The following is a 27,615-nucleotide window of genomic DNA, read 5'->3' on the forward strand; positions in this document are numbered from 1 at the left end:
AATGGCCGAACGGGGTGGAGTTGAACCGAGTGTCACCTCTGCAACCTGGAGAAGGGGCGGGGTAGGAAGTGTCTCAATTATATTTAAAGAGACGGCACCAAAACGAGTTGCTCTCAGACGCACATCAGAAAAGGAGTAGAAAAGGGGCCTGTGGAGCTTTAATAATGAGGAATTCAGACCCAAGCATTGCAGTTCCGCTTTATATAGACCACAAATGTATGATTTATATGTAAAAAGGAACGATTTAAAAGCATGATATGTGTCCTTTAAGAGTGTCCGAACCTGCTCGGAAGAACGTCGGAGCCGCCCCGATCGCGAATCGTAAATATTCAACATGTTTAATATTTACGATCAGAAATCCTGATGTGTGGGGGGAACTCCGAGGACAAATGTGCGCACATTCTGGAGATTATTACGTGAAACAAAACAATATCCAATCAGAAAGCGAGATGATGGAAGACACGGTCATTCTCACACACACACACACTTGCAGGAAGCTGAGTGTTAAGGCTTCAGTAAGGTTTTATAGAGGGATTAAATAACTTTTTCTAAAGAGACAATAAATCCAATAAAGTATAAATAAAGACAATAAAGAATGAATATATTTCTGTATAAAAGGTTATATATAATGGTGGGTACAATGTTTTTTTTAACGTGAATTTTCTGTGAAAATCATTCCAAACACTATCATCGCAATTTCTTCCTGCATATCATCCGCCATGCTTATTCTGAAGTCTCGCGAGATTTTGCGAGATTTCCTGTGTTCACAGTCGAGACTCTGGTTGAAAATCTGTTCGTGTGTGGTGTACTTTGTCACATCATGGCACACCACACACTATAGGACCCAACGCTTAAATCTAGGATTTTTTGTCCTCATGTTTGTGGTCCATCACATTTTGAAAATCTTATAAAATGTAAAAAATCTTTTGGTGTGTACCCAGCATAACGGAAATGAACGGCGAGTTGAGATGAGAACCCAAATGCAGTTTATTGAAACATTTAAAAAAGAATCCAAAATAAACAGAACTTGATTTGAACAGACTAGACAAAACTTGAACATGACTTGAACAGAACTCACCAATCTGAGCAAAATGTAATCTGGGCAAATTTTTTTCGATTAATCTTTTTTTTTTTAAATGTGGCCGATTTTTTCCATATTTATTTATCCATCACCCAAAAGCCAGTATTAGCTTTCCTCCACTGTTCAAAGGCTTGCAGTCTCCATGTTACAGCTTATGCTGTGAGATTTTATGTGTTTTATCTTAAATCTTTTATCTGTTTGATCAAGGCATGCGACTGTTCTGACTTTCTGACAATTTTCAGCATCAATTTTTCATCTTGCATCAAAATCCTGTCTATTCATTGAATGCATTTGAAATATAGAGTTGGGTTATGTTTAAATGTACCTAAAATAAAAGGAGTTTAAGCGTTCTTAATTTCTTTTTATTAATTAACCACTTGTAAAAGTATGTTCACTATTCTTTTTTATTAATATAGGATTTAAATTAAATCTAAATTCATGGAGTCGAATCGAAATCAAAAATCGAATTTAGAATCGAAATCGAAAATCGAATCGAAATCGAATCGAATTGGAACATCTGAATCGATACCCAGCCCTACTCACCAACAGGCACAATGGAAACATGAGGGCTAAATCGTACTAAGTTACTATCGTAACCTCGGTTCCCTGAGAGTAAGGGAACGAGTATTGCGTAGCTATACGCAGTGGGGAAACTCCTTTTCCTCGATAATACTGAAGCCTAAAATGTAAAACGGATTTGCAGCTGCACAGCTAGCACAGTGAGTGTCTGGCTCACTCATTGGCTGTGCTGCGGCAACTGCACATCCAATGGTGTGGTGCCTAAACCACAGCAAGAGACCGCCAAAATAGGGCGTGGCAAGTCTATATTAGAGCCCGAATTCGCCATTATAGCAGGTTTAAATCGACTGAAGCGACAACTTTGCCATGTTACTATAGTGCGGCCGGCTACGCAATACTCGTTCCCTTACTCTCAGAGAACCGAGGTTACGATAATAACCGAGTACGTTCCCTTTCGAGAATGGTCACATCGTATTGCGCAGCTATACGCAGTGGGGACACCATGTAAAACGCCGCACTATAAGTAACTGGTTGCCTACTGCAGCTCAGCTCCTGAGCTCACAGAAACAAGCCAGATCCCAAAGTATATATACTGGAAAAAAACGGACACCGTCGGGTCTTATAATATATATAATGTCAGTAAGCTCAAACCCAACATAATATATCAATAAGACCGGACACCGTCAGGTCTATTAAGTACAGGGGATATCAGAAGCGACCAAAGGCAGGTTTTATAATAATAATGGATAATATGCTTATGATGTGCTTATGAACAGTGACATGACACGTAGATAAGACCAGACACTGTTGGGTCTTAATCATACCGAAAGGACCTTTGCCTGCAGGGAAGGTACCTCCATGTTATAGAACCTCATAAATGTGGAAGGCGAGGACAAGCCGGCCGCCGCACAAATGTCCTGAATAGGAAACCCAGAGGACCAAGCCCATGACGAAGCCATGCCTCTAGTCGAATGGGCTCTAATACCTATAGGGCAAACCTGACCCACTGAGGTGTACGCCAGAGATATGGCATCCACTATCCATTTGGACAGTCTTTGCTTCATGACTGGAGATCCCTTGGATCGGCCACCGAAGCAGACAAAGAGCTGTTCTGATTGTCTAAAAGACGCAGAACGCTCCAGATAGATTCTCAGTGCTCTGACAGGGCAGAGCAAATTAGCCTCCCCATCCTCTGCAGAAGGGGGAAGAGCTAATAATGTGATAACCAACAGCGTTGAGAGCACTTCGGGTACATAGCCTGGGTTTGAGGGTGACTTTAGAGTCACCAAATCCAAACTCCAAAACAGGAGGGGCTCACAGAGAGCACCTACAGATCCCCCACTCGCTTGATAGATGCCAGTGTCAGCAGGAGAGCAGTCTTTAGCGAGAGTAGTTTGAGATCAACCGACTGGAGCTGTTCAGATGGTGGTCTCTTCAGGGCCCCAAGGACCGTGGAGAGGTCCCATGATGGCACAGACGGAGGTCTGGAGGGGTTCATCCTCCTGGCTCCTTTTAGAAACCGTACCACCAAGTCATTTCTTCCCAGCGATTGGCCAGCCACCGGAGCATGATGAGCTGCATTGGCTGCCACATATACTTTGAGCGTGGACGGGGAACGGCCCGTGTCCAACAACTCTTGTAGGAAGGAAAGCACCACTGATACCTTGCATGACCTGGGTTCAAAGAGTGTGTCCGAGCACCAGCTGGAGAACACTGACCACTTCAGAGCATAGAGGAGGCTGGTAGACGGGGCCCTGGCCTCAGTGATTGTGTTCAGGACCTTCTCAGGGAGGTCCCTGGGTACCCGTTGAGGGATCACACATGGAGGGCCCTCGCGGATGCCATATCGTCCCTGTTCGCCTGCGTGAGGAGATCTTTCCTCAGCGGGACAGGCCAGGGGACTTCATCTGAACCAGCTCTGGAAACCACGGCCTGGATTTCCAGAGGGGGGCCACTAGGAGGGCTGGGCATCCGCTCTAACCGACCCGTTTGATGACCTGGGGGATCATTGAAACGGGGGGAAACGCATAAAGGGGGTGGCTGGGCTTGTGATGGGCCAACGCGCTTCGAGAAGAACACTGCGCAGTGAGTGTTGGTTTCCGAGGCGAAAAGGTCGACTTCTGCCACGCTGAACACACTCCATATCAGACAGACAGTCTGAGGGTTCAGGGACCACTCGCCTAGAGGAGTGTTGCCCCGTGAAAGCATATCCGCACCTAGATTCCGAATGCCAGGGATATGTGCTGCCCTCAGAGAGCTCAGTTTGGCTTGCGCCCAGAAGAGGAGGTCTCTCGCCATGGTGTACAGGTTACTCAACCTGACACCGCCCTGGCGATTTATGTATGCCACCACTGACGTGTTGTCTGTGCGGACTAAGTCATGGTATCCTTTGAGGTTTAACAGAAATGCTTTTGAGGGCCAAACAAACTGCTTTCATTTCAAAGCAGTTGATATGTAAGCTCTGCTCCGTGCCCGACCAGAGGCAGGCTTGCTCTCGTGCAGCGCTCCCCAACCTAGGTTGGAAGTGTCTGTGAAAACCACTTTCCTCCCGGAAGTCACCCCCATGGTCACGCCCTCGTGGTACCAGTCCTGAGCCTGCCAGGGAATCAGGGTCCGTAAACAACCGTGATTCACCATGATGCGCCTGACTGCCATGTGTAACCCTGGTTAAATAAAGGAAATCAAGTTGAACTTATTCACAATTTATTAACATCTAATTTCCCTAATAAAGGTTGAAAAGTGATGTGTCAAAGCGATTTAAGTAAAACAGTTGAAGTTTTAAGTTATTACTAGTTGATTTGTGATTGACCAATGAGAGCGCTCCGTCATCACGCGCTGTGTGTGTGTGTGTGTGTGTGTGGACGCGCCTGCGTAACGAAGAGAGAGAGAGCTGAGCATAGAGGAGAGAAGACGTGAGTTGATCTTCGCGATCAAAGTTAAAAGTATATAGTTAAAAGAAAAGTAGAAAAACGTTAATTTATAATTTCATACCGTGCAGTGTATGGAGAAGCTGAGTGAATGTTGTTGAGTCACATTTTACTCCGGGGCTATAGTGAATCACGTGGGTATTCCTCGTTCACCGACGCCATTGCTGGCCATGCGTGCCTGTGAGACGCGCCTGGGTAAAAGCAAAAATCGATTAATATAGAGGTAAATGATTAATATATGTTCTTGTGGAAAAAATATTGCTATGTTCTATTGTTTCATTTTACTATTTCATTCTAAATGATTATAAGTGTGGTCATAGTGAACCGCGTGGTTATTCCTCCATTTCAGTTCACCAGCGCCATTATTTTTCACATGCGCCTGTGTGAGAAAGACAAATATGATTGTTCTAGAGGTAAATTAGTGTAATATATAATTTCTTGAAAAAATTATATTTGTATGTTTAATTGTTTATTTTGATTGTTTCGATCTTTGATGTGAAATTATTTCTGAAATCACTCAATGAATGATGATCACTGGGTCTGTGATCAGGCCAGGTTTTTTTTCTCTTTCCCTTTTCTTCTTCTTTGTATTTCTATTTTTTCCTTGGTTCTACGGATTGTGACCTTTGGTGATATCCTGTGAAATTTCACGTTTGATGGCGAGCCACCCACTTTGTTAAGCAAGACAATTCCTATTTAGAGACTATTAAGTTCCCTTTCGAGATTGACTGACAAATACAGGGACTGATAGGAAACTGATCCGTGCTTTGAAGAGCATTGAACACTCTTGATGGTGTATGGTTACCCATAGCCAAAATTTGATTGATATTGAGGTCCTTGTTCAATTAAACAATTGATATTTGTGATATTTTGAGAGAAAAGTGTTTAAAAAAGGAAGAAAAGAAACCACTCCATTAATTTTTATTTCCTTTTGTCATTGCAGTTACCGGTCTGTGTATGTTTTTTGGGGTAAAAGAAGAGTGCACTCAAGGGGAGATTTTCATGCTTGAACTTTGTGTATTATTGTCTGATATTGTAATTAACCTTCTCTGATTCTGTTTATTATTTTCACTAGAAATCAAATTACATACCAGTTTATATCTAACTTGTGTTGTCTGTTGTTTCTCAGCACAACCCACTACCTCCTTTACAAACTTTAAATTCTTCTGCTAAATCTATTTGCACCAACAGCAATTCATTCAATTAATTAATTGTTAAATTCTTTAGACACCTGTTACACATGCATGGGCTGGCACACGGCGTTTGAGCCAGTGCTGCAGTGGGCGCATGCGCAGTAATCCCATACGGAGTACAGACGATGCGGCTGCCATGAGGCCGAGAAGTTTCTGAAACTTCTTAAGGGTGTGCGCTCACCTGCCTCGAAGGAGGCTGCCAGCTGCTGTATAGAGAGCGCACGCTCTTGTGTAAGCCGCGCTCTCATAGTTGTAGAGTCGATAACTGTGCCCAGAAAGATCACACTCTGGCTGGGGTTCAGTTTGCTCTTGGATAAGTTGATTTTGAGACACAGGCATTCCAAATGGCTGAGAATCAAAGCTCTGTGTGTCAAAAGTTCGGTTCTCGACTGTGCCAGGACCAGCCAGTCGGCAAAATAATTTAGCACGCGCACTCCCTGAGAAAGCACCGCGTCCATGCACTTCGTAAATGTACCGGGTGCTAGGAAAAGACCGAACAGCAGAACGGTGTACTGATAAGCCTGCCCCTCGAAGGCGAATCTCAAGAATGGCCTGTGACGAGGGGCTATCTGAATGTGAAAGTAAGTATCTTTCAGATCCACCATAAAAACCAATCCCCCGGTCAAACTTGTGCGAGGATATGTTTGGTAGTTAACATTTTGAATGGCCGTCTCATAAGAGCCTTGTTCAAATGTCTCAAATCTAGTATGGGTCTAATGCCGCCGTCTTTTTCCGGAACTAGAAAATAAAAGCTGTAAAACTCTGAGTGTTTTAGCACGGGGGACTAATTCTATCACCCCTTTAGCTAACAGATTTTGTATTTCGGAGCGAAGCACGTGACACACGCCGCTTCTCACCGAAGTCTCGATGGCCGCCTGAAATTTTGGGGGTCTGTGAGCAAATTGGAGCGAGTAGCCTTGCTTTGTGTTTATATCCCAACTCAACACACCGGGGATGGCTTGCCAGGCAAAGGCTTGTGTGGCTAGGGTTTGACACGTTCGGGGACGGGCCGCCTAACACAGGGGGACCTGATACCCTTATATTGTGATTTGTGCACATATTGAGTGTTGAGCAGACTGTAAAGGCTTTCGCCTGGGGCAGGGTCCGAGTGACAACTGGGAAGGGGCGATAAGTTTCATTGTTTTTTTCGAGGGTGCTCCGGCTAGCACGAGACACAAGCCCTCCTTTATTATTTCAGTGGAGCGTGTCTTATGACGGGCTCAGACTGATTCATGAAGACTCATATCTTGCTCTATTAGAGCTGTTGTAGGAGCAGTGACTATCTGTGGTTGCGCACGCGTCGTAGCTGACGCGCTGACTGCAGTGATAGTGTGCGGTATGAGTGGCGCGCACTTTGTAACAGGCCTAATGACTGATTTGAGAACGTTCCCAGCCACCTGTGAGCAGGGGCTGTGGGGGAACATTTATTTCTCACTCTGTTTGAGCTGCTGTGAGAACAGCGTTAGTTTGCAGCGGTGCACAGTTTACAGCGGGGCCCCTTGACTGCAGCTATAGCTCTGGTTATTTAACATGACTTGTGTCATAAAGAGAGATAGCCACGTGCACATCTGACCGCGCGCTTCTTCCGTCGTGGCTCAATGAGGGAGGGAAGGAAGCGGGGAAGCGCATGAGAGAGAACATTTTCAGAGAAAACGAGCTTCTGTGTGATGTGCACAACGAACATCTACCCGCGCGCTTCTTCAGTCGGGGCTCGACGAGGGAAGAAACAGGGGGAGTGCGAAAGGCGGTTTGCCGTCCGAAGCAGAGCTAGCCGCGAGCGCAGGATGTAAATAAGTCAATCCGACGAGGGAGATGAGACCCGCCGCTCGAAGGGAGGGGCGCAGGTCTGCCTGAGTGAACAGGACCGGCGAGAGACTGAGATGGGGAGAACGAGGCACGCGGGGACGTAGCCGGCTTGTGCTCGATAACCTCATTCTTTCGGGCTGTATATATGCTGACATTTCTTTTATTATCATCCAGTGATGGAGGTGTGAATTGTGCTGAAAAAAAACAAAAAACGTTTGCCTTATCTTCTCTGAAAAGCGTTCCGCACATTCAGCTGACATTAGCCACAATTTCAATAAACGAAAAGACCTATCTAGTGATGAAATGTTTTCTGTGTTGACACAAATCTTGTCCTGTCCTAAACTGCCGAGATAATCACACAAGGCGTGCCGTATAGGCTACACGTCCATTAATGACACGTCCGATTCGCGAACTAATGACTCCTTTGAACGATTCACTTTAATGAATGGTTAAAACAACTGACCATCTGTCCAACAACGAACTCACGAGACGTCTGAATCGGTGTATAACAAATCGGTAACACTTTACAATATGTTCCATTTATTAAACTCTAGTTAACTACATTAGTTAACATTTAGGCTACTATTAATAAACTGCACTTCTACAGCATTGTTAATGTTAATTTCAACATTTAGCCTACTAATAGCCTACATTATTGAAATCAAATTTTTTATTTATATTTATTTATATTGTATTTATTATTTATAATTGTCAACACAGTGGTGTCATTTTTGTTTAATGTAGACCCTCTTTTATAATTATATCAGCTCTTTAAAGGTGCCAGAGTAGAGAAATGTTGGCAGTCTTGAAATATAACACAGACTCAACCTTGATGACTCGACTCGGACTCGAACACTGGGGACTCGAGACTCGACTCGGACTCGAACTCAGGTAATGGGGACTCGACTCGGACTCGACTCGGTCTCTTCTTTGGTGACTCGGACTTGGACTCGGACTCGAACACGGGGACTCGAGACTTGACTCGGACTCGACAATTGGTGACTCGACTACAACACTGTTATCATCAAACAGTTGTGCTGCTTTGATGAGTAGAAAGTTAAGGGAAGTACAAATCTTTGAACTTGTGCCACTACTGTTTGATTTAGACAGTGATTTCTCAATGCCACACACCAGCTAATGCCGCAAATTCATTATCAGAGAGATAGATAGACAGACAGACCGAAGAGAAAGACACTGGTACAAAGAGATCAAAGTTAGTTAGAGATAAAAGAAGCAAGAATCCCTCCAGGGAGAGGAATAGGAGAGTGTGTGTATCCGTGTGCCAGATAGATCCATGTGGGTGGATGTGGGCAAGTGTTTATGAGACTTCATTTCTTCATTTATGAGACTTCCGCTCAAAGGGAGGGGCGCAGGTCTACCTGAGTGAACAGGACCGGCGAGTGAGACTGAGATGGGGAGAAGGAAGCACGCGGGGACGTGGCCGGCATGTGCTCGCTCACCTCCATTCTTTCGGGCTGTCGTTGGCTGCGGCGCTTCTTTTTCCTCCGGGAAAAGTAAGAGCAGGAAAAGTGGCGTCGCCATCTTTGCAGAGAGCTAGCCGCGTGCGCAATCACAGAACAGGCATTCTCGCAGAGAGTGCAGCTTCAGCATTGGGGGTTCCCAGGCATGTGACGCACTTCGTGAGCCCGTCGGCCTCGTGCAGATGGCATCCGCATGTGGCGCGTGTAGAGCGAGGCATTTGTAACAACACTCGCTTGCTCTTTTAGACTTTGTGAATGCAGCGGCGAACACACAGTAGCAATAATGCAATGAAAAGGATATGCGTCGATCGCCGGATGGCCACAGGAGAACGGTGACCGGAGAAAAACGACTTCGGGTGTTGAAGGCGTAGTCTGCTGTAAAACGGCTTGTTTCTATGGCGAAGGCTTGCAGAGGAGTCAGAGACGTGAAGTGTGTCGCTGAAGGAGATAAATCTGCTATAATGGCGAATTCGGTCTCTAATATAGACTTGCCACGCCCTTTTTTGGCGGTCTCTGGTGGTTTTTGGCGGATTCGGTGTGCGCCAATGAGCTAGAAGCGCGCCAACACACGTCAGAGACCGCCAAAATAGGGCGTGGCAAGTCTATATTAGATGTGCCACGCCATTGGATGTGCAGTTGCTGCAGCACAGCCAATGAGTGAGCCAGACACTCACTGTGCTAGCTGTGCAGCTGCAAATGCGTTTTACATTTTAGGCTTCAGTATTATCGAGGAAAAGGAGTTTCCCCACTGTTTAGCTACGCAATACGAAGTGACCGTTCTCGAAAGGGAAGCTGCGTTCACGCAATGTCGAAACTACTGTAGTCTCGGGACACTAGAGTCACATGACACTAGACAATATGCAAAATAAAAGACATCAAAACATGAACAGACGTGACACCTAAAAGAATACTGAGCACACAATCTAGGGGTCTTTAGGGAGAATCAGAGTTTGTCCTGTCCACTCCTCACCCTGCCGAAGCTTTTGCACAGGTCGTTCACTGAAGCGACTCTCTGTTTGCTGAGACGATCCATGCCAGGACGCCGTACTTCTTCCCACGCTAGCAGAATGCCATTCAGGCACACGTGGTCTGAAGTGTCATCAATAAAGATCATCAATTATTAAATTAGTTCATTTCATCTATAAAGAAGTTCTGCAAAAAAAAAAATTATCATACAGTCCGAGCAATGATATTGTTGAACATTAAGAGTCCCCAACTAAGCAAGCCAGATGCGATTAAATAGCCTGGTTTCCGTTACAGATTTGCACAAAACTTTAGCGATATTTTCTAAATGTAAATACAACGATTGAGAAATGACGCCGTTTCCATTAACCAATGTCATGTGACAAAAACATTATTATTTTTTGCCAAAAATCATGGCAACGGATGTTGGTATAGGTTTATGTACATCGCAGCCATTATTTTTAATGTTATCCGAGCATTAATGGCAAGGAAAGCCTCTTATATTTGGGAACGACACATATGAGCTGTTTCTCCCGCCTATCTGCTTCAACGTCTTGATAAACTGTGGCATTTCTTATCATACAGTAATAATGTTATGTCTCTCTTAAGTCTCTTCTGCTCACCAAGGCTGCCTTTATTTAGATCAAAATACAGTAAAACATAATATTTTGAAATATTATTACAATTTAAAATAACTTTTCTAATTTAACGTTTTAAAATGCCATTTATTCCTGTGATCAAAGCTGAATTTTCAGCATCATTACTCCAGTCTAAATCATTCTAATATGCCGACATTTCTTTTATTATCATCACACAGTTGTGCTGCTTTGATGAATAGAAAGTTAAGGGAAGTACAAATCTTTCAACTTGTGCCACTACTGTTTGATTTAGACAGTGATTTCTCAATGCCACACACCAGCTCATTTCACATTCATTATCAGAGAGATAGATAGAGAGATAGACAGACCCAAGAGAAAGGCATTGGTACAAAGAGATCAAAGTTAGTTCAAGATAAAAGAAGCAAGAATCCCACCAGGGAGAGGAATAGGAGAGTGTGTGTATCCGTGTGCCAGATAGATCCATGTGGGTGGATGTGGGCAAGTGTTTATGAGACTTCATTTCACAGGAATGTTTGTGTGGGAAATTAGCCCATGAAAGGGTGGTGTTACGGCTGGTGCCTGACATTTTGGGAGTGAGCACATCTGTGGGCGGCTCAAATATGTGTGAGAATCTGAGTGTATGTTCTTGACTGAGGAGCATCAGTGTGTGCCGTTATGAATGCAGCAAACTATTGATCTCTCTCACAAACATACACATGCAAACCTACAGTAAACACATTCATTTGAACATGTCAAAAGGTGCACTACATAAGACAAGCGGATGGATGGATGGATGGATGGATGGATGGATGGATGGATGGACATGGTAAAGGTATTGTTTGACAACACCTCTGCCTCCATCTGCTGGATAATGTTTTCCTTTTCCTTTAGTGTGTAAAGTATATGTTTGTATGTGTACAATCTGCAAAGTTACAAAGCTCACAGTCTCCCACAAAGGAAATCTAACAGAGCAGACCTGCCTAAAATACCTCGATCCAAGACCAGATAATTACTTTCTCAAAATGTGAAATATTAGCATAACTGCCACCCAAAGGTGCGTGCAAAGAAAGACGACGACGCTTCAGTGAATTGCAGTGTTGTCCTCATGACACCGTGTGTTTGGAAAACTGCTTTTGCTTTCAGAAGTTAATCGGAGGTTGAGATTTACTTATAAAATGGTACAACCCAAAAGTTTGCTAGTCAGCGCACTTCTCAGTGAAAAAAAAAAACTATAACAAAATGTTTTTAAAAAAACATTTATTTCATACTGAGTATACTACAAAACCATTAACATATCGCTTGAGACTTACTGATATACATTTTCTAATTAAACTTCTTTACTGCACAATGCACATTTCTTAATATTAAGCCTAAAATGTGTTTTAATATCACTATTAGTAAAGATAGTATGATCTCTGTATACTATCAGTCTTTCAATGCAAGATATTGACTACTTCCGGATAACTAATGTGCATTAAGTACAAAATTAGTTGTTCCAATTTAGCAGACTTTAAGTATATCAGTTTAGTATACCAAAAGTTCAATTGCAGGGTATTTATATTAAGTACATAAATATGTAAATGTAATTGAACATGACTTGAACAGAACTCACCAACAGGCACAATGGAAACATGAGGGCTAAATGCTGCGTTCACGCCATGTCGAAACTACTGTAGTCTCGGGACGCTAGAGTCACATGACACTAGACAATATACAAAATAAAAGACATCAAAACATGAACAGACGTGACACCTAGAAGAATACTGAGCACACAATCTAGGGGTCTTTAGGGAGAATCAGGGTTTGTCCTGTCCGCTCCTCACCCTGCCGAAGCTTTTGCACAGGTCGTTCACTGAAGCGACTCTCTGTTTGCTGATCTTGGGCAGGGTGGGTGTTAGCCGGGACGATCCATGCCAGGACGCCGTACTTCTTCCCACGCTAGCAGAATGACTCTCAGGAACAGGCGGTTTGGATGAAGTGTTGTGGTTGCGTATCTGCGGATGGGAAGGGCTGGGATTAACTCTGGGGACGGGGAGGTTTGAACTCATAACTGTGGATCTGGAGAGTCGGGTGTGTGTCTGAAGGGTGGAGCGTCTGAGTTCCTGAAGCTGTTCTTTGGCCAGAGTCAGCGCTGCTGTCAGTTCTTCCCTTTCTTCACACTCACGCCTTACTGTCTCCTCAAGAAGGGACTTCTACACATCAAAGAGAGAAGAAAAGGTGGAGGGATGGAAACAGAAAACCTCATACCTCTCACAGGCCAATAAAACCCTTACAGAGTTACAACAAAAATCAGTTACACATTATTTTACGGTGTGTCATTGTTACAGTATAATTATATATTTAAGTACTGAGTAATATTTAAGCAACTACATGTACTTACTATAGGGTTAGGGTTTGGTTGAGGGTTAGTAATTATGCATAATTTACTGTTATTACTATGGTAAGTACATGTAACGTATGTAACAAGGACACTGTAAAATAAAGTGTTACCCAAAAATCTAACTAAATGAAAAGTAGCTATAGTAGCTTTAAAGTTTACCTTAATTTACAGTAAATCTGTAACCCATTTTTTTTAGACACTTTTAGCAAGTATTTCATTCATATGTCTATATAGAATATGTCTAATATGCTTCTGACTGAAGTTTTCATGCCGTTCAACTAATATGTTTTTCCTCGAGGTTGTTGGTTACCCTTGAGAAAAAGTAGTACACATCAGCGTTTTTTCTTTTGCCAATGTGAGGTTAAGACGCGTGTCGGCGGAGCTGACTGTTTCAGATAATACATGCTTTGATAGAGCTGTTTAAGTCATATAAATCATGTTTAGTAGTGTTATAGTAGCAAGAACAAATCAAACAGCAAGAACAAATGAGTAAGAACGAAGCGGCAGTAAATGCCCAGCCCACAATGAGAACCAGTATAGTGCTGGGAAGTCTTAAGAAGCCCGTCAGATAATGACATCTCTCAATGAGCCAGGAGCGAACAAAGCAACACGCTCCGATAAAAGAAAACATCTCAGCTTTGATCTCAGAGTCAAAGTGTCTCTTCAAGAATCAGTGCATGGTCTAATGAGGACGTCTCCAGTGTCTCCTGTGTATCACGAGCGATAACTTCACTGCGCTGGCTGCGGCCGAAATAAAACTCTGAAAGACAAGACAAGACTGGATTGAGATGGTGACTTCTAAATCCGGTGACGGACAGCGAATCTCAGGATCTTATACAGTCTAGAGAACGGTGAGAAAGGCCAGTCTTTTATTGAAAAATGTATTCCAAATTGGAATAAATCTTTGTGCCCAAAGAGGACCATGGGACGGTCCTCCTCCACGCCCACTCGATGTGTGTTTTCATAAATTCCAGGAGAAGGAAAAAGCGCTATAGAACGGGCCGGACAACATGAGGAAAAATACAAGGACTCTTTGAGGATCTATCCTGACATCTCCATCGATCTCTCTTTAAAAACCATCAAACAGTTGCTGTACCAGAAGGATGTACAATTCCAGCTGTACGACTACCAGTTCGCTGAGGATGAAACATTGCTTTGTAATACGCCGGATGAAGCTCAACGGATTGCTACACGTGAATAACTCTTGATATTATTCCAGCAATTTTGAGAATTACAGAAGAGTCATGTTAACTACTAGGCAGGCCTGGGACATTTCACATTTCAGTGCACACTTTTTTTTTTAAGTGCACTTTTTGTTTTAGGGTGATTTATATGCTTTCCTCTGTGTTGACAATTGCAATGCCCTATTTTTCTTAATTCATTAAGTGTATCATTGATCCTGCAATTGATAGCAGGTTTAAAATGCTTTAAGTGACAGGTCTGCTATATTATATAACACACTTTACTTATCTGTGCTAATTAAAGGTGCAGTAAGCAATTTCTGAGAAACGCTGTTGAAAGTGGATCTGATCGAGTAGCCAATCAGCATTAAGGGGCGTGTCCACTCATTAAGGGGGAGGAGCCTGTGTTGCATAGCATGTTTGTGAATTTGGGGGCGGGGCTATCAAAATACAGGGGCGTGTTTGTTTTGGTGATTTTAAATATTAAAGGATAATTCTGGTATTTAGCACTTTGAGTCTCTTTTCTGGTTTGTTTTGGATGAACTAGAGTGGTGGACACAGAAATGTTGACGATGGGTCCTGTCTCAACTTTTTGACTCGTTAAGAATCGCCTTTGACCTCTTCAGAGTGGCTGGCTATGGGCATGCACAAACATGTCCTTAAAACAACCCTTAACGTTCGTTTTCAAAACTGTGCAACTCACGGAAAAGACGCTTCAGACTCAAATATCGCGCGAAAGTTCCCGCGGTTGTGAGGTATCTGAAAAAATTGTTCCACTATACCAAATAACACGGATTGAAATCATACATTGCGCCGATATATTTGTTTTTAATCATCAACGAACATCACTAACCACTCGGTAAGTTGCACGTTTTGTAAACGAACGTTAAGGGTTGTTTTAAGGACATGTTCGTGCATGGCCATAGACAGCCACTCTGAAGAGGTCAAAGGCGATTCTAAACGAGTCAAAATGTCGAGACAGGACCCATCGTCAACATCTCTGGTTCCACCACTCTAGTTCATCCAAAACAAACCAGAAAAGAGACTCAAAGTGCTAAATGCCGGAATTATCCTTTAACAGCGTGTCTCAGATAACGCTAACTGCACATTTAACAGGCTATTCAATAGTATTGATGATTAATAACTTTACCGTTGATTGGCCCAAAAATGATGGTTTGCATTTATAGTTTTGTTAATGCGGTATTGTGTCTGTTAATAGTGCTTGTGGTCCGCTTATACACTTATTTGTATGCCTGATTTGATATTTTATGCTTTTTTGGTTACATGGTTACAGGAAATGGACTTGGATCATTGGTAGTCGAGAGATGGTTGTGAGCGTTTGTCTTTATTCAAATCTAGAATGTATTATATGAGGAGATTAAATACAGACAGAGGTTAAAAAGATAGATGTGATTAAGTACATAAATAGCCTTTCTACAGGAAACATGTACTGAAAAATATCTAAAGAAAATTACAATAGGTCCCCAAGAAATTAATTCTATTTTTCAAAAATATTATTCATTTACGCATGATGATTCTCTTCTGTTAACATTCCAGGCTAATGTAAACTTTCCCACAGTTAAACTGGATAATCCTTTACAACTTTAAGAGATTAAAGGATTCAATCAAATCCACACAGAGGGATTTGCACACTCATACAGGTTTGGATGGGTGAGTAAATGATGACAGAATGTTCATTTTTGGGTGAACTTTCCCTTTAAATGTGGATGTTAAACTATTATCTAAAGTATTGGCCTCTAAAAAAAGAGCATATAATACCAGATATTTCACAAGATCGGACGGGCTTCATTAAGGGACGTCACTCCATTATTATTTTAAAACTTCTTAATGTTGTGCATTCTTCTGCATCAGACATTAGTCCTGAAGAGATTATTTCTCAACACACAGAGAAAGCATTTGATAGAGTCGAATGGAATTATTTATTTGCATTAGACAAATTTGGATTCGGCTCAAAATTCCTGGACTCGCTTGCTTTATCATCAAGCAAAGGTGGCCAGTGTCACAAATAAGCTGTTGACAGAAACCCTTAGTGGTTTATTTTGGCTATAGAGCCACTATCGTCACTCAGATCATTTATCGGTGGTATTAATAGAATGGGTGTCGAGTATAAAGTTTCCTTATCATAAATCTATCATACGTCTGTGAAGTTGTGAAAATATTAAAAGACTACGGGTACTCTCCACGTTATAAACTGAACTTCACTAAAAGTATTTGCTTCCCTATAAACCATTGACGTTCAGATTTTGGATACAGACTTGCCCTTTTGTATATCAAAATCAGGATTTAATTACTTTAATTAATATTACTCGCTCTGTTTAAAGCAAATTGTAATCCCATACTTAAACTTGAATCTTACTTCCAATGGTTGGATAATTGAGTGTTGTATAATTGTCTTCAGCTGGTAAAATCAATTGTGTTACAAGCAGATTATTGTATTTGTTTCAGAGTCTTACGATTGTCTTGCCAAAGTCCTTTTTTCTAGTCGAAGCTTTTCCCTTGGAAACTCCCATTTGCAGTGCTAGTCTTTTCTCGGCTGCCAAACTAGATTCAGCTGTCAAACAATGGCAGCATTTGGGCCTATAGTTACATGAAGTGACTTTTTTATTGGTAATATTTTTGCTAATTAAAGTGATCTTGTTCAATTTAATCTTCAAAAAACTGTTTTTTTTCTATCAATATCTTCAGGTTTGTCACTTCACCCAAGTCACCTGAGATGATGTCCGGGATCTGATTCAGATGAAAGTTCTCTACTTTATTCATTAAAGTAAAACCAACTTGGCTGAACTGTTTACAGATTAAACATGCGATCGCTGTAATGCATCCAAGACAGATCTACAGTATCTAACCCATATGTTACGGTCATGTTCTAAACAGTGAAGATTTTGTTTATCAATTTCTTAGATTTTAAACACAGCTTTTAAATGAAGAATTCATCCAATAATGGCTCTGTTTGACGTCAGAGCTGACGATGTTCAAATAGCTAAAGATCAAGAAAATGCCATGGCTTTTGCAACCTTTATAGCTAGAAAGCACAGTAAAAGTAGGACAGTAAATTGACTTCCTCCCATCACATTATGCCAGTGTTTTGGTTTCATTTTCAAGAACTTTTAGTTTGTTTCTCTTTGTTTCCTGTCTCCTTTGTTCATGTTCCCGCTTGTCTTTGGTTGTCATGGTTATTAATTACACCTGTCCCTTGTTAGTTCATTAGTTGTTGTGTATATAATTCCCTCAGAAAACTAAATGCTTTTAATGCTTTTCGTCCATTTATTGACACAACAATACCGTTATGGGGGCCTGAAGGCAAACTTTTGAAAGCTTTTGTGTCTGTGTAAACCACAAAAACGCATGTGTATTATGTGTTTCTTTAGGCACATAATGTTTCTTTACAAAGTGACATAGCTAACTATTGGCCTGGCATAAAACAGCAAAATACAGCATTTTTGTTGTGTTTTTGCAGATCTGTGTAAACATTTTGATAATGTTGTTATCTGTGAAAGTTAACAACAGGATAGGAAATGTCAATGGAAAAGTTGAAAACATTGACAATGAGTAATCAAGTTACTTTTTATTGAGTCATCATCTGCTCAAAAGGCCTAAAAATAAAAAGTATCCATTACTAAGATGATTTCACTTGAAAGTGTAACACAGGGAAACTCCCCCTGGAAAGGCTCTGGAGCAGCTGGATGATGACGTGAGCACACAGGAAGTCACGCATGCCTTTGGAAACTCACTTGTTTGTGTGAAACTCCAGCATCTTCAGGCTCAAGGGAGTTCCCTACACTAACTGTTCTCCCAGAAGCCACACAAGGAGCGTCTGTGTGCATGATGTCACCAGATACAATCTTCAGGTGAAACACTGTCATCTAGTGGTCATAATGAGATACTGCAGTACAAAGATCACCTCAACAGTCTCAGCCTGTTTAGAATTATGAAATTAATGCATAATGGCACATATTAACGCTTGTTTCTGATTGGCTGACAGACGTTCTAAGGGTTCTATAAGGTTCTATAACTGCAAAGCTATAAAGCAGTTACAGGTTTTCAAAGTTATTATGGTTCAACTTTTTTTATTATTTGAAATAAACCTGAATAATAATAATAATAATAAAATAATTATTTTATATATATATATATATAAAATATAGGCAAATATAGCGGAAATAAGTTTCAGAACTAAAATTACTAATTGGAAGGAAATAAATAAATAAATAAATAAATAAAAATAAACCAAATAGGTCTAATAGTAAAAAGACAAAAAGCACAAATTACTTAAAATTACTAATTAAACCTGAAAATATAAGAATAAAAGCTAATAAATAAATAAATAAATAAAAAATGTATATATATATATATTATTAGCTTTATATATACAGTCGTGCTCAGAATTAATCATACCCCTGGTAAATATGAACAAAAATGGCTGTAAAAAATAAATCTGCATCGTTTATCCTTTTGATCTTTCATTCAAAAAATTGCCAAAAATCTAACCTTTCATTGAAGTAAAAGAATTGAAAGTGGGGGGGAAATCACATTATGAAATAAATGTTTTTCTCCAAAACACGTCGGCCACAATTATTCATACCCCTAGAATTTTTTATGAATAAAATATCTCAGAAGTATATTCCCATTAATATTTACCTTTTTTAGCACACCAGGGTGACTAGGAACATGAAATTGTCCAGCTATTGACTTCTTGTTTCACAGGAGTTTAAATATGAGGAAACACAATGGCCAAATTCCCTGAATCATCCATCACAATGAGTAAAACCAAAGAATATAGTTCTGATGTGCAGCAAAAGATTGTTGAGCTTCACAAAATAGAAAGTGGCTGTAAAAAAAATAGCTAAAGAATTGAAAATCCCCATTTTGACCATCAGGGCAATAATTAAGAAGTTATAATCAACTAAAGATGTTACGAATCTGCCAGGAAGAGGACGTGTGTCTATATTGTCTTAATGGACGGTGAGGATTAAAGTTTGAGTGGCCAAAGACTCTCCAAGGATCACAGATGGAGAATTGCAGAGATTAGTTGAGTCTTGGGGTCAGAAAGCCTATTAAAAAAAAATCAAACAGCCCCTACATCCCCACATGTTGTTTGGGAGGTTTTCAAGAAAAATGCTCCTCGCTCCTCCAAAAATAAACTCCAGCATATTCGGTTGTCAGACACGACTGGATCTTCAGACGGCACAGGGTTCAGTGGTCAGATGAAACTAAAAAAGCTTTTTGGCAGCAAACACGCTAGATGGGTTTGGTGCACACAAGGATAAAAAGTACCCCATGTGTACAATTTAATATACCACTGGATCTTTAATGTTGTGGGCCTATTTTTCTGCTGGAGGTCCTGGACTTCTTATTCAGATACATGGCATCGTGGATTCTATCAAATATCAAAAGATAAAAAATCAAAACCTGACGCCTTCTGCTAGAAATCTTATAATGGGCCGTGGTTGGATCTTCCATCAGGACAACGGTCCAAAACAAACATCAAAATCAACACAAAAATGTGTTAGGGAGCACAAAATGAAGCTTCTGCCATGACCGTCCCAGTTCCCTGACCTGATGAGTGGGATGAACTGAAGAGAAGAAGCGCCAACATGGATCTGGGAATCTGAAGGATCTGGAGAGATTCTGTATGGAGGAATGCTCTCTGATCTCTTGTCAGGTGTTCTCCAAACTCATCAGGCATTATAGGAGAAAACTCAGAGCTGTTATCTTGGAAAAAAGAGGTTGCAAAAAGGTATTTAATAAAAGGGTATGAATAATTGTGGCTGACGTGTTTTGGAGAAAAACATTTATTTTATAATGTGATTTCCCCCCCACTTTCAATTCTTTTACTTCAATGAAAGGTTAGATTTTTGCCAATTTTTTTAATGAAAGATCAAAAGCATAAACCATTTTTGTGTATATATATATACACACACACACTTTTTTTTTTACTAGGCTTAATACAACCAGTATTATTATTATTATAGAATGATTTAGGCCTACTATTGTTGCAACTGTGTAGGTCACATTACACAAATTATAAAATCATCTTGAATGCATGCAAATATTTTTTCCCCCTCACATTATTTTTAATATCTATGAAAAGCAGGGCAATTTCCGTGACTGTTTTGATTAGAACATATTAAAATAAAAACATTCTTTTTATATTTTTTTTAAATCATGCACAACTGATGAGCAAATATTCCTCCTATCATGGCAGCATAAGCATCTCTGTGTGCATTCATTTTCAGTAATGGTCTGTTGTCAATCATTTCATACATAAACTTAAAAAAATCTATATGTTAATGAAGTTGACTGGCAAAATAATATAGGTTATTATAATGCTAGACGCAATAAATGTGGATGTTAATCCTGATTTGGACTATAGCTCACGTAACCAGCGCTGATCAAAAACATACACCCAATTTCTTCCCTGCAGCTACAGCTCATAACCACACACCAGCCATGCATGCATCTCATCTACACACACACACACACACACACACTCTCTCTAACTGTACCGGAGAGACTAGTGTGTGTGTGTCAGTAAAGGTCAAACGCTATACGGGCATCTTGTGTAGACAAAGCGACCTTTGCTTCACTCCTCTCCTCGTCTGACACATGAAGCCACAGAGAGTTTATATCACAGCATGAGCAAAGCTGAGGGGAAGGAGAAAGATGATGATGATCTCAGAGACGAGAGCTAAGAGGTCAGACTTCTGCAGGTTAGCATGTCACATATTAGAGATTTTATAAAGTAAAGCAAATTAAGATTTTAATAATTCCCATTGGCTCACTCCTGTCGGCCATTTTAGAATTTATGGCAAATAACCAACCATGCTAAAGTCTGGGGTCAGTTTTCTTTTTAAAAAGGAATTAATACTTTTATTCAGCAATGGCACATTCAATTTGATCAAAAGTGACATTAAAGACCTTTATAATGTTACTAAATATTCTATTTCAAATAAATGTTGTTTCTTCTCAAAGAATCCTGAAAATGTTCCCTCAGAACCAAATTAGCATATTATAATGATTATTAAAGGATCATGAGACATTGAAGTAATAACTGCTGAAAGTTCAGATTTAACATAAGTATAAAAAAAGAAAACTTCTTGTAATATTTCACAATATTACTGTTTTTGACTGTATTCTTGATCAAATAAATGACTTCTTTCAAAAACATTACAAAAAATCTTACTGACCCCAAACTTTTGAATAGCAGTGTATCTATTAAACATATATTTAATGTAGCAACACAGAAACAGTCTTTCTGTTATGAAGTAGAAACTCTGTCAGTGTGAAACCACAATTCCTCTGATGCTTCACTGGACTTACAGCCCCCCAAAACAAGCAGATCTACCGCCAAGACATATGTCCTGCTGCTTCTCAGAAGAGCCACGAGAACCAAACGTCTGCCATCTGTGTGTGTACATGGGCATGCTTTGACGAATGGCAAAAAATCTAGTGGCTTGACTTTGAGGCCTAAAGTTATTTATTATTGACTTTAGCAATGTGTTCCTGACTGCCATACCCCCAGGTTTGACCTAAACCAGCTCTTTGTGCCGGAGCCAATATGGCTCAAACTTACATAATTAAAATGTGCACTGTGTGACTTTAACAAATTAGATAAAGTTGCAAGCTGATACCTATGATAAATAACCCAGAGCAGTTACCTGAGCAAGCATGCATGCATTTATTCCTATTTTGCTGTGTTCAAACAGCCTATCCAAAAGTATTGTGATGGACAAACAGGGTAACATGCAAACCTGCACATTCTATCTTCATAAAACAAGCTAATTTAATTTAAAGCTGCAGTCCGTAGCTTTTTTGGGTTCAAAATTATCCAAAATAAATGTTTGAGCAAGTACATAACCAGTCAGTGTTCAAAACGATCTGCTTGCCGTAGCTCGATTCAAAACGGTAAGCTTGTAATAATGTTTTTAATTCCAGTGGTACTGGTGGATTTCTGCGGTCATTACGTCACATCTGTACACATAAAGAAGAGTCTCGGCTAGTAGGCTATGAGTGTGAGGATGTTGGAGGTGGAGATTTATAGCCTTTTCTCACGGCACTTGATATAAACTTATCAATTTGATGGCGGATCCAGAAAGGTTCAAACGACAATCACCAGTGACAACTGGAGAATCACCCGAACAAACGCAAAAGACTTCAGACCTCAGAGAAAAAAAAAGAGACCTCAACCGGCCCATGCGAAAACAAGGATAAATATCGGAAGGGCATTAAATGTAGTCACGCAATGCTGATGTTGTTAACAAAGAACAAAGTATAATTTGCACAGTTTGACATGATATGATAAGCGATCGTTAGATTTAATCGGCGCGATTTACTGCAATGCTTTTTTCCATTAGTTGGTCAGAACAAAAGTGGATGTTACTTGTTCAGACTACATTTTCCTGTGTAAATTCGTATGTTGGTCATACTTCCAAAAAGTAGAATCTGTGATTGCGAATGACAGTATCCACGCCGGCGCGGTGATTGACAGCCTCACATTCTCCTCAAAACACTGGATTCATCCGTGCTGTGCCATGCTGAGGTACAACGCACGTAAAGTTGAACATTTCGCAAATAACTGCAATTGCAGATTTCGAACAGAGATGGCGACAAAGAGGAAAAACTACGGACTGCAGCTTTAAAAGGTGAGCTGTTGCGTTGACTGAAAATACATGTTCTCATGCTAGCCTTGCTAAAATGCTTAATGATTCACTCCTTGTATTATACACAACTAAAACATCACACGTGATTGTGTTTGCTTCATTTATGAATAGATATATGAAGATATATGATATATGAAGATAATACAACAATGTTTAGGGATTTGGAATAATAAAGACTGTTCACTTATCTTAAGAAGTTGAATTTCAGAGTAAATCTGAAATTGTGCTGCAGGACTAGCTTACAGTAAACCAGACTATTTAAATGTTGAGCAAGCAATCTCATTGGCTGCAGAATCAGCAGAGGCCAATCAGCTTGAGCCTCTTCTGATGTGATTGCATGCAAACTGCATGTAAAGGACCAATCAGCTTGCGCCCTCTAGAGTTTCATGACTGAACTAGATTGACATATATTTATTTATTTATATTAGTGCACCTATACTGTAAATTGTTACCATTACTTCTGAACATAAATACTAAATATTAGTTTTATATAGTTAGAAAAAACGACATTAGCATATTGCTAAGTTAAAAATGTAACATCTGATAAGCCTACAAATGCATGGCACACAGAAATAATGAGTAAAATTGGTCATTTTCTAATTAGATTTAATTATCTGTCATCTGCCATCTTGAATGAATTGTTTCACTCATCGCTGTGATTGGCCTGTCGGCTACGGATAAAAACAATGCCTTTAAATTTGGCCAAAATTGAGTATCTTGGCAGGGTCTCTTATCTAAGAAGAGCCTGTGTGCCAAAAGCATGTCTATGATGTCTTAAAACACTGCCTAGGTAGGCAGCTAACTTCATTTAGAAACAGAGTCCTTCCCACTTCCCTCTCCTGCTCTTGAACCTGCAACAACCTCATAAATCCTCAAAAATATCAACCAAAGTCTGAAAATATCTCAGATGCCTCTGAAGAGCGCAGGCACAGTTCAAAGACGAGATGAAAGAAAGAGAGAGAGCGAGAGGGGGAGGAAGGGAAAAGAACATCAAGAAGGTGCTTCTTATGAAAGGTGAAGCGTTAAATGCCCTTAGGTATCGATTTTATATCAGTCAGATCTTGGATAGCTTTAATGGATTCTTAAAATGCAGCAAAATCTTTCCCACAAAAGAAAGTCATTTGCTTTCTAAGCAGGGAGGGAGATGAGAGAGAGAGAGAGAGAGAGAGAGAGAGAGAGAGAGAGAGAGAGAGACGCTGCGCTCTGGGCCACATAAAAGAGTGTGTCAGCTGTGAAATTCACGTCACGGCACCTTGAACTAGATGAACTGGCGAGACATGCAGGAGACAGAGAGAGAGAGAGAGAGAGAGAGAGAGAGAGTGGGGGTGGGTTGAAGGAAAGGGTTTTTTAGAGTCCGAGTGGGAGAATATGAGAGAACTGACGAGTGTCGTGACTGAAACCACAGACGCCCCCTGGAGACGCAGGCATGCGTGTTAACAGAACACTGCCCCAAATACACTCTCTCTCTCTCTGACGAGAAGGATTCGCTCATCTCTCACACACTCTCACGCATGCTCATGTCACCTCTGCTGTTTCTTATTTTGGTGCTGGACATTTATTCCCGTTCTCTCCTCTGTCTGTGTGCTGAGTCTAGACATGCTTGCTTAACATCTTTTGCAACATGATAACTGATGGGTTTGCCATCCCTCTCGGTACATCAGTTATGAGCACAAGCGGGTTGTTTTGTTAGTATCTCCATTTATTATTAGCCTTCATTATTAATGGTCTGCTGCGTGTAAGCTGTACAGTATCTGAATTGTGTCAGAGTTCCTGCTCTTCACTTTTTTGCCCCTTGGGGTCAGTAAAAAGCCATTTAAAATCAGATAAATAAATTTTGCTTCAATGTGGCTTATCAAGTGAAAAATACAATATCCAAACTTTAATTACATACAATCAAGCCCAATTAATATTAAAAGCTTCAAGATTCACACTTTATATTGCTTATTTTCTTGTGCCGCAAGGGGAATGTCCAACTGGCCGAGGAAGAACTCATTCCAGCTTCATTTGGTGACATTTGGTAATTTTATAATAAGATTCACATTAGTTATTGCATTAGTTATTGTTAACTAAAAATGGGCAACGTAAAAATTCATAAATGTACTATTGTTTAAAGGAGTCATGACATGAGAAGTCAAATTTGCCTTGATCTTTTGGTAAAAACAAGGTTTTTGTACCATCCTGCAAGTTTTATAGCTATTAAAAATCCATTATGACCCCTTGAATCCATAGTTCTAAAAATTTTTAATTTCTATAACTTGAAATGTTAAAAATGTACATTTCAATTCAAAAGTTTTGGCTCTGTAAGGTTTTTAATTTTTTTGTTGTTGAAAAAAGTCTCTCATGCTCACCAAGGCATCATTTATTTGATCAGACTACAGTAAAAATGTATTATAATTTAACATCTATTTTATTTTTCATTATAATTCCTGTGATGGCAAAGCTGTGTTTTCACCATCATTACTCCAGTCTTCAGAGTCACATTCTAATAAGCTGGTTTGGGGCTTAAGAAACATGTATTATTGTTATCAATGTTGAAATTATTGATGTTGTGCTGCTTACTAGACTTTAACATGTAATCCCTAAAATTCTTTCCTTAAAAAGCCCCCTTTTAATTGTAACTCATGTGTGATGTTGAAGTGAAATGATCATTTCCCAGCATGAATTTGTCCATGTAGACACTATATAGCAGCTAGCTCTCCCTATGAAGTTCTCAGACTGGTGTAAATGTGCAGTCTGCTAAATCCATTTGTGGACACGTGAGTGGATGAGCCTCCTCAAACTCGTGTAAGTGTAGAGATGTGCCTCACCTCTTCCTCCAGGGCATCCCTCTCTTCTCTGAGCTTCTGTATGATGTTGAGCTGGTGTGTGTTCTGCATCTGTGTCTCTCTTGTCCTCTGCTCCTGCAGTGTCTGCTTCTGCCTCTGGGTGGCGCTCTCACGAATCGGCTCCTCCTGTTCACGAAGGCGCTTCTGAAGCACAGCCAACTCCTCCTGGAGCTCCTGTGTGGCTGAACGAACCAGAGCGGGAATCTAGAGGGAGGGACAGACAAATATAGTTTGCAAAAAAACACACCTAAAAACATTTGTGCTGATGACTGTGACTAATTACGCTGTCTGCGTTTCTATAAATAAAGGCCTGTTCACACCAAGGACGATAACTATAATTATATAAAATAAATGCTTTTCTTTTTCTATTTATCTATAAAAAAAAAACTTTTCACAGTTTCCACAAAAATATTAAGCAGCAAAAACTATTTTCAATATTGATAATAGTAAGTACTATTAATAACTGAGCAATAATTGATAATAACTGAGCACTAAATCATCATATTAGAATTTCATGTGACACTGAAGACTGGAGTAATGCTGAAAAGTAATCTTTGATCACAGGAATATATTACATTTTAAAATAAATTCATATAAAAACAGCTATTTTAAATTGTAATAATATTTCACAATATTGCTGTTTTACTGTGTTATTTAAATAAAATAAATGCAGCCTTGGTGAGCAGAAGAGACTTCTTTTAAAAAATATTTTTAAAAGTTTAACATTACAAAACGACCCCCTCACTCCCAAATCCTCTCCCTATGTTATCCGTGATCAGCAACTCCTCATCTGTGGCATGCAGAAAGACAAAAGCTCTCAACATCACTTCTGGACCAGTAGACCTGCCTCCACCAATCTTACTCTGGACACACACACACACTGGGTGTATCAGGCTCCACCGGACAGACAGTGATCAGACATAATGTATGGCCATGAACAAAGAAGAGGTGTGAGACAAAACCCAAACACTTTCAGAGAGAAAGACATGGAAACAGACACAGGGAGCTGTGTGTGTGTGTGTGTGTGTGTGTGTGTGTGTGTGTGTGTGTGTGTGTGTGTGTGTGTGTGTGTGTGTGTGTGTGTGTGTGTGTGTGTGTGTGTGTGTGTGTGTGTGTGTGTGTGTGTGTGTGTGTATGTGTGTGTGTGTGTGTGTGTGTGTGTGGTGTGTGTGTGTGTGTGTGTGTGTGTGTGAGAGAGAGAGAGAGCCACTTACCTCTGTCTATTGACAATTTTTATATTACATTACATATATTATATCATATTATATCAACATTGACCCTTATCTTCTATTGCAAAGGTCAGATGACAACATGTTGGAGGGCAACTGGGAATGATTCTATTCTTGTTTTGAAGTGCAGTAATACAAAACTTTAAGATATTTGTTTTCTTTGTGGTTTAATAACTCATGCATCAGAGGGTAAATTAATTAGTCCAGTGGGAAACTGAGAGCGTTGAGTTGAGTCTCATATTCAACCGTCCAAGCAAGTCAAACATGTTTTTCTTTACCACAGGATTATATAAAATTGTGAACTCCTCAAATTAAGATCAAAGGGTCAAATAAGAATGTCCAAGATGATGTGCCATGTTCTTGATGACCTGTAATCTGTGCATTCATGTTGTCTTCATATATATATATATATATATATATATATATATATATATACACACACACACACAATATATTAAAGGCAAAGCTAAATGTGAAATATTTTGGAAAACAAAACTGCTTTACTAATCTGATGCCACTGAACCATGATCAACACTTGAAGATCAGAGGTCAGCCAGTTGTACCTTGTTTTGCAGTTGCTGGTTTTCGCTCTGGTATTTGTTTTGCAGCTCCTGGTTTTTCTGTCTTTGGATGTCCAGCTCAGTTTCAGCGTCTCTTCTTAACTCCATCTTCTGCTGTTTCAGCTGTTCGTCCTGCTCAGCCAGTTTCTGCTGGAGTAAAGCCTCCATCTGCGGGTTAAATAAGGGATGA

The 27,615-nt window shown here is 40.3% G+C and overlaps 2 protein-coding genes across 5 annotated transcripts in view; one reads left to right on the forward strand and one right to left on the reverse strand.

The window, feature by feature from the left end:
- c18h3orf33 (c18h3orf33 homolog (H. sapiens)) overlaps positions 1-27,615 on the forward strand; it is a 466,419-nt gene that overhangs the window by 116,835 nt on the left and 321,969 nt on the right. The window lies entirely within an intron of this gene.
- Positions 1-27,615, reverse strand: part of lekr1 (Leucine-, glutamate- and lysine-rich protein 1) — a 142,715-nt gene that overhangs the window by 26,292 nt on the left and 88,808 nt on the right. For 2 of the 4 annotated variants that reach the window (XR_014209089.1, XR_014209090.1), the window contains exons 11-14: positions 27,429-27,593; positions 25,619-25,840; positions 12,393-12,761; positions 12,182-12,271 (exon numbers count right to left, since the gene is read on the reverse strand). Coding sequence is in view for 2 of the 4 variants with exons in the window: in XM_082181354.1 (XP_082037480.1) it covers positions 12,221-12,271; positions 12,393-12,761; positions 25,619-25,840; positions 27,429-27,593 (807 nt within the window). In the remaining 2 variants the exon portion in view is untranslated. Of the gene's footprint in view, positions 1-10,079; positions 10,097-11,809; positions 12,272-12,392; positions 12,762-25,618; positions 25,841-27,428; positions 27,594-27,615 lie in introns of those variants that run through there. The other 2 variants (XM_082181354.1, XM_082181353.1) reach the window with 2 other exon arrangements.

Source organism: Leuciscus leuciscus (genome assembly GCF_965113295.1).
Source record: "Leuciscus leuciscus genome assembly, chromosome: 10".
Taxonomy (NCBI): Eukaryota; Metazoa; Chordata; class Actinopteri; order Cypriniformes; family Leuciscidae; genus Leuciscus; species Leuciscus leuciscus.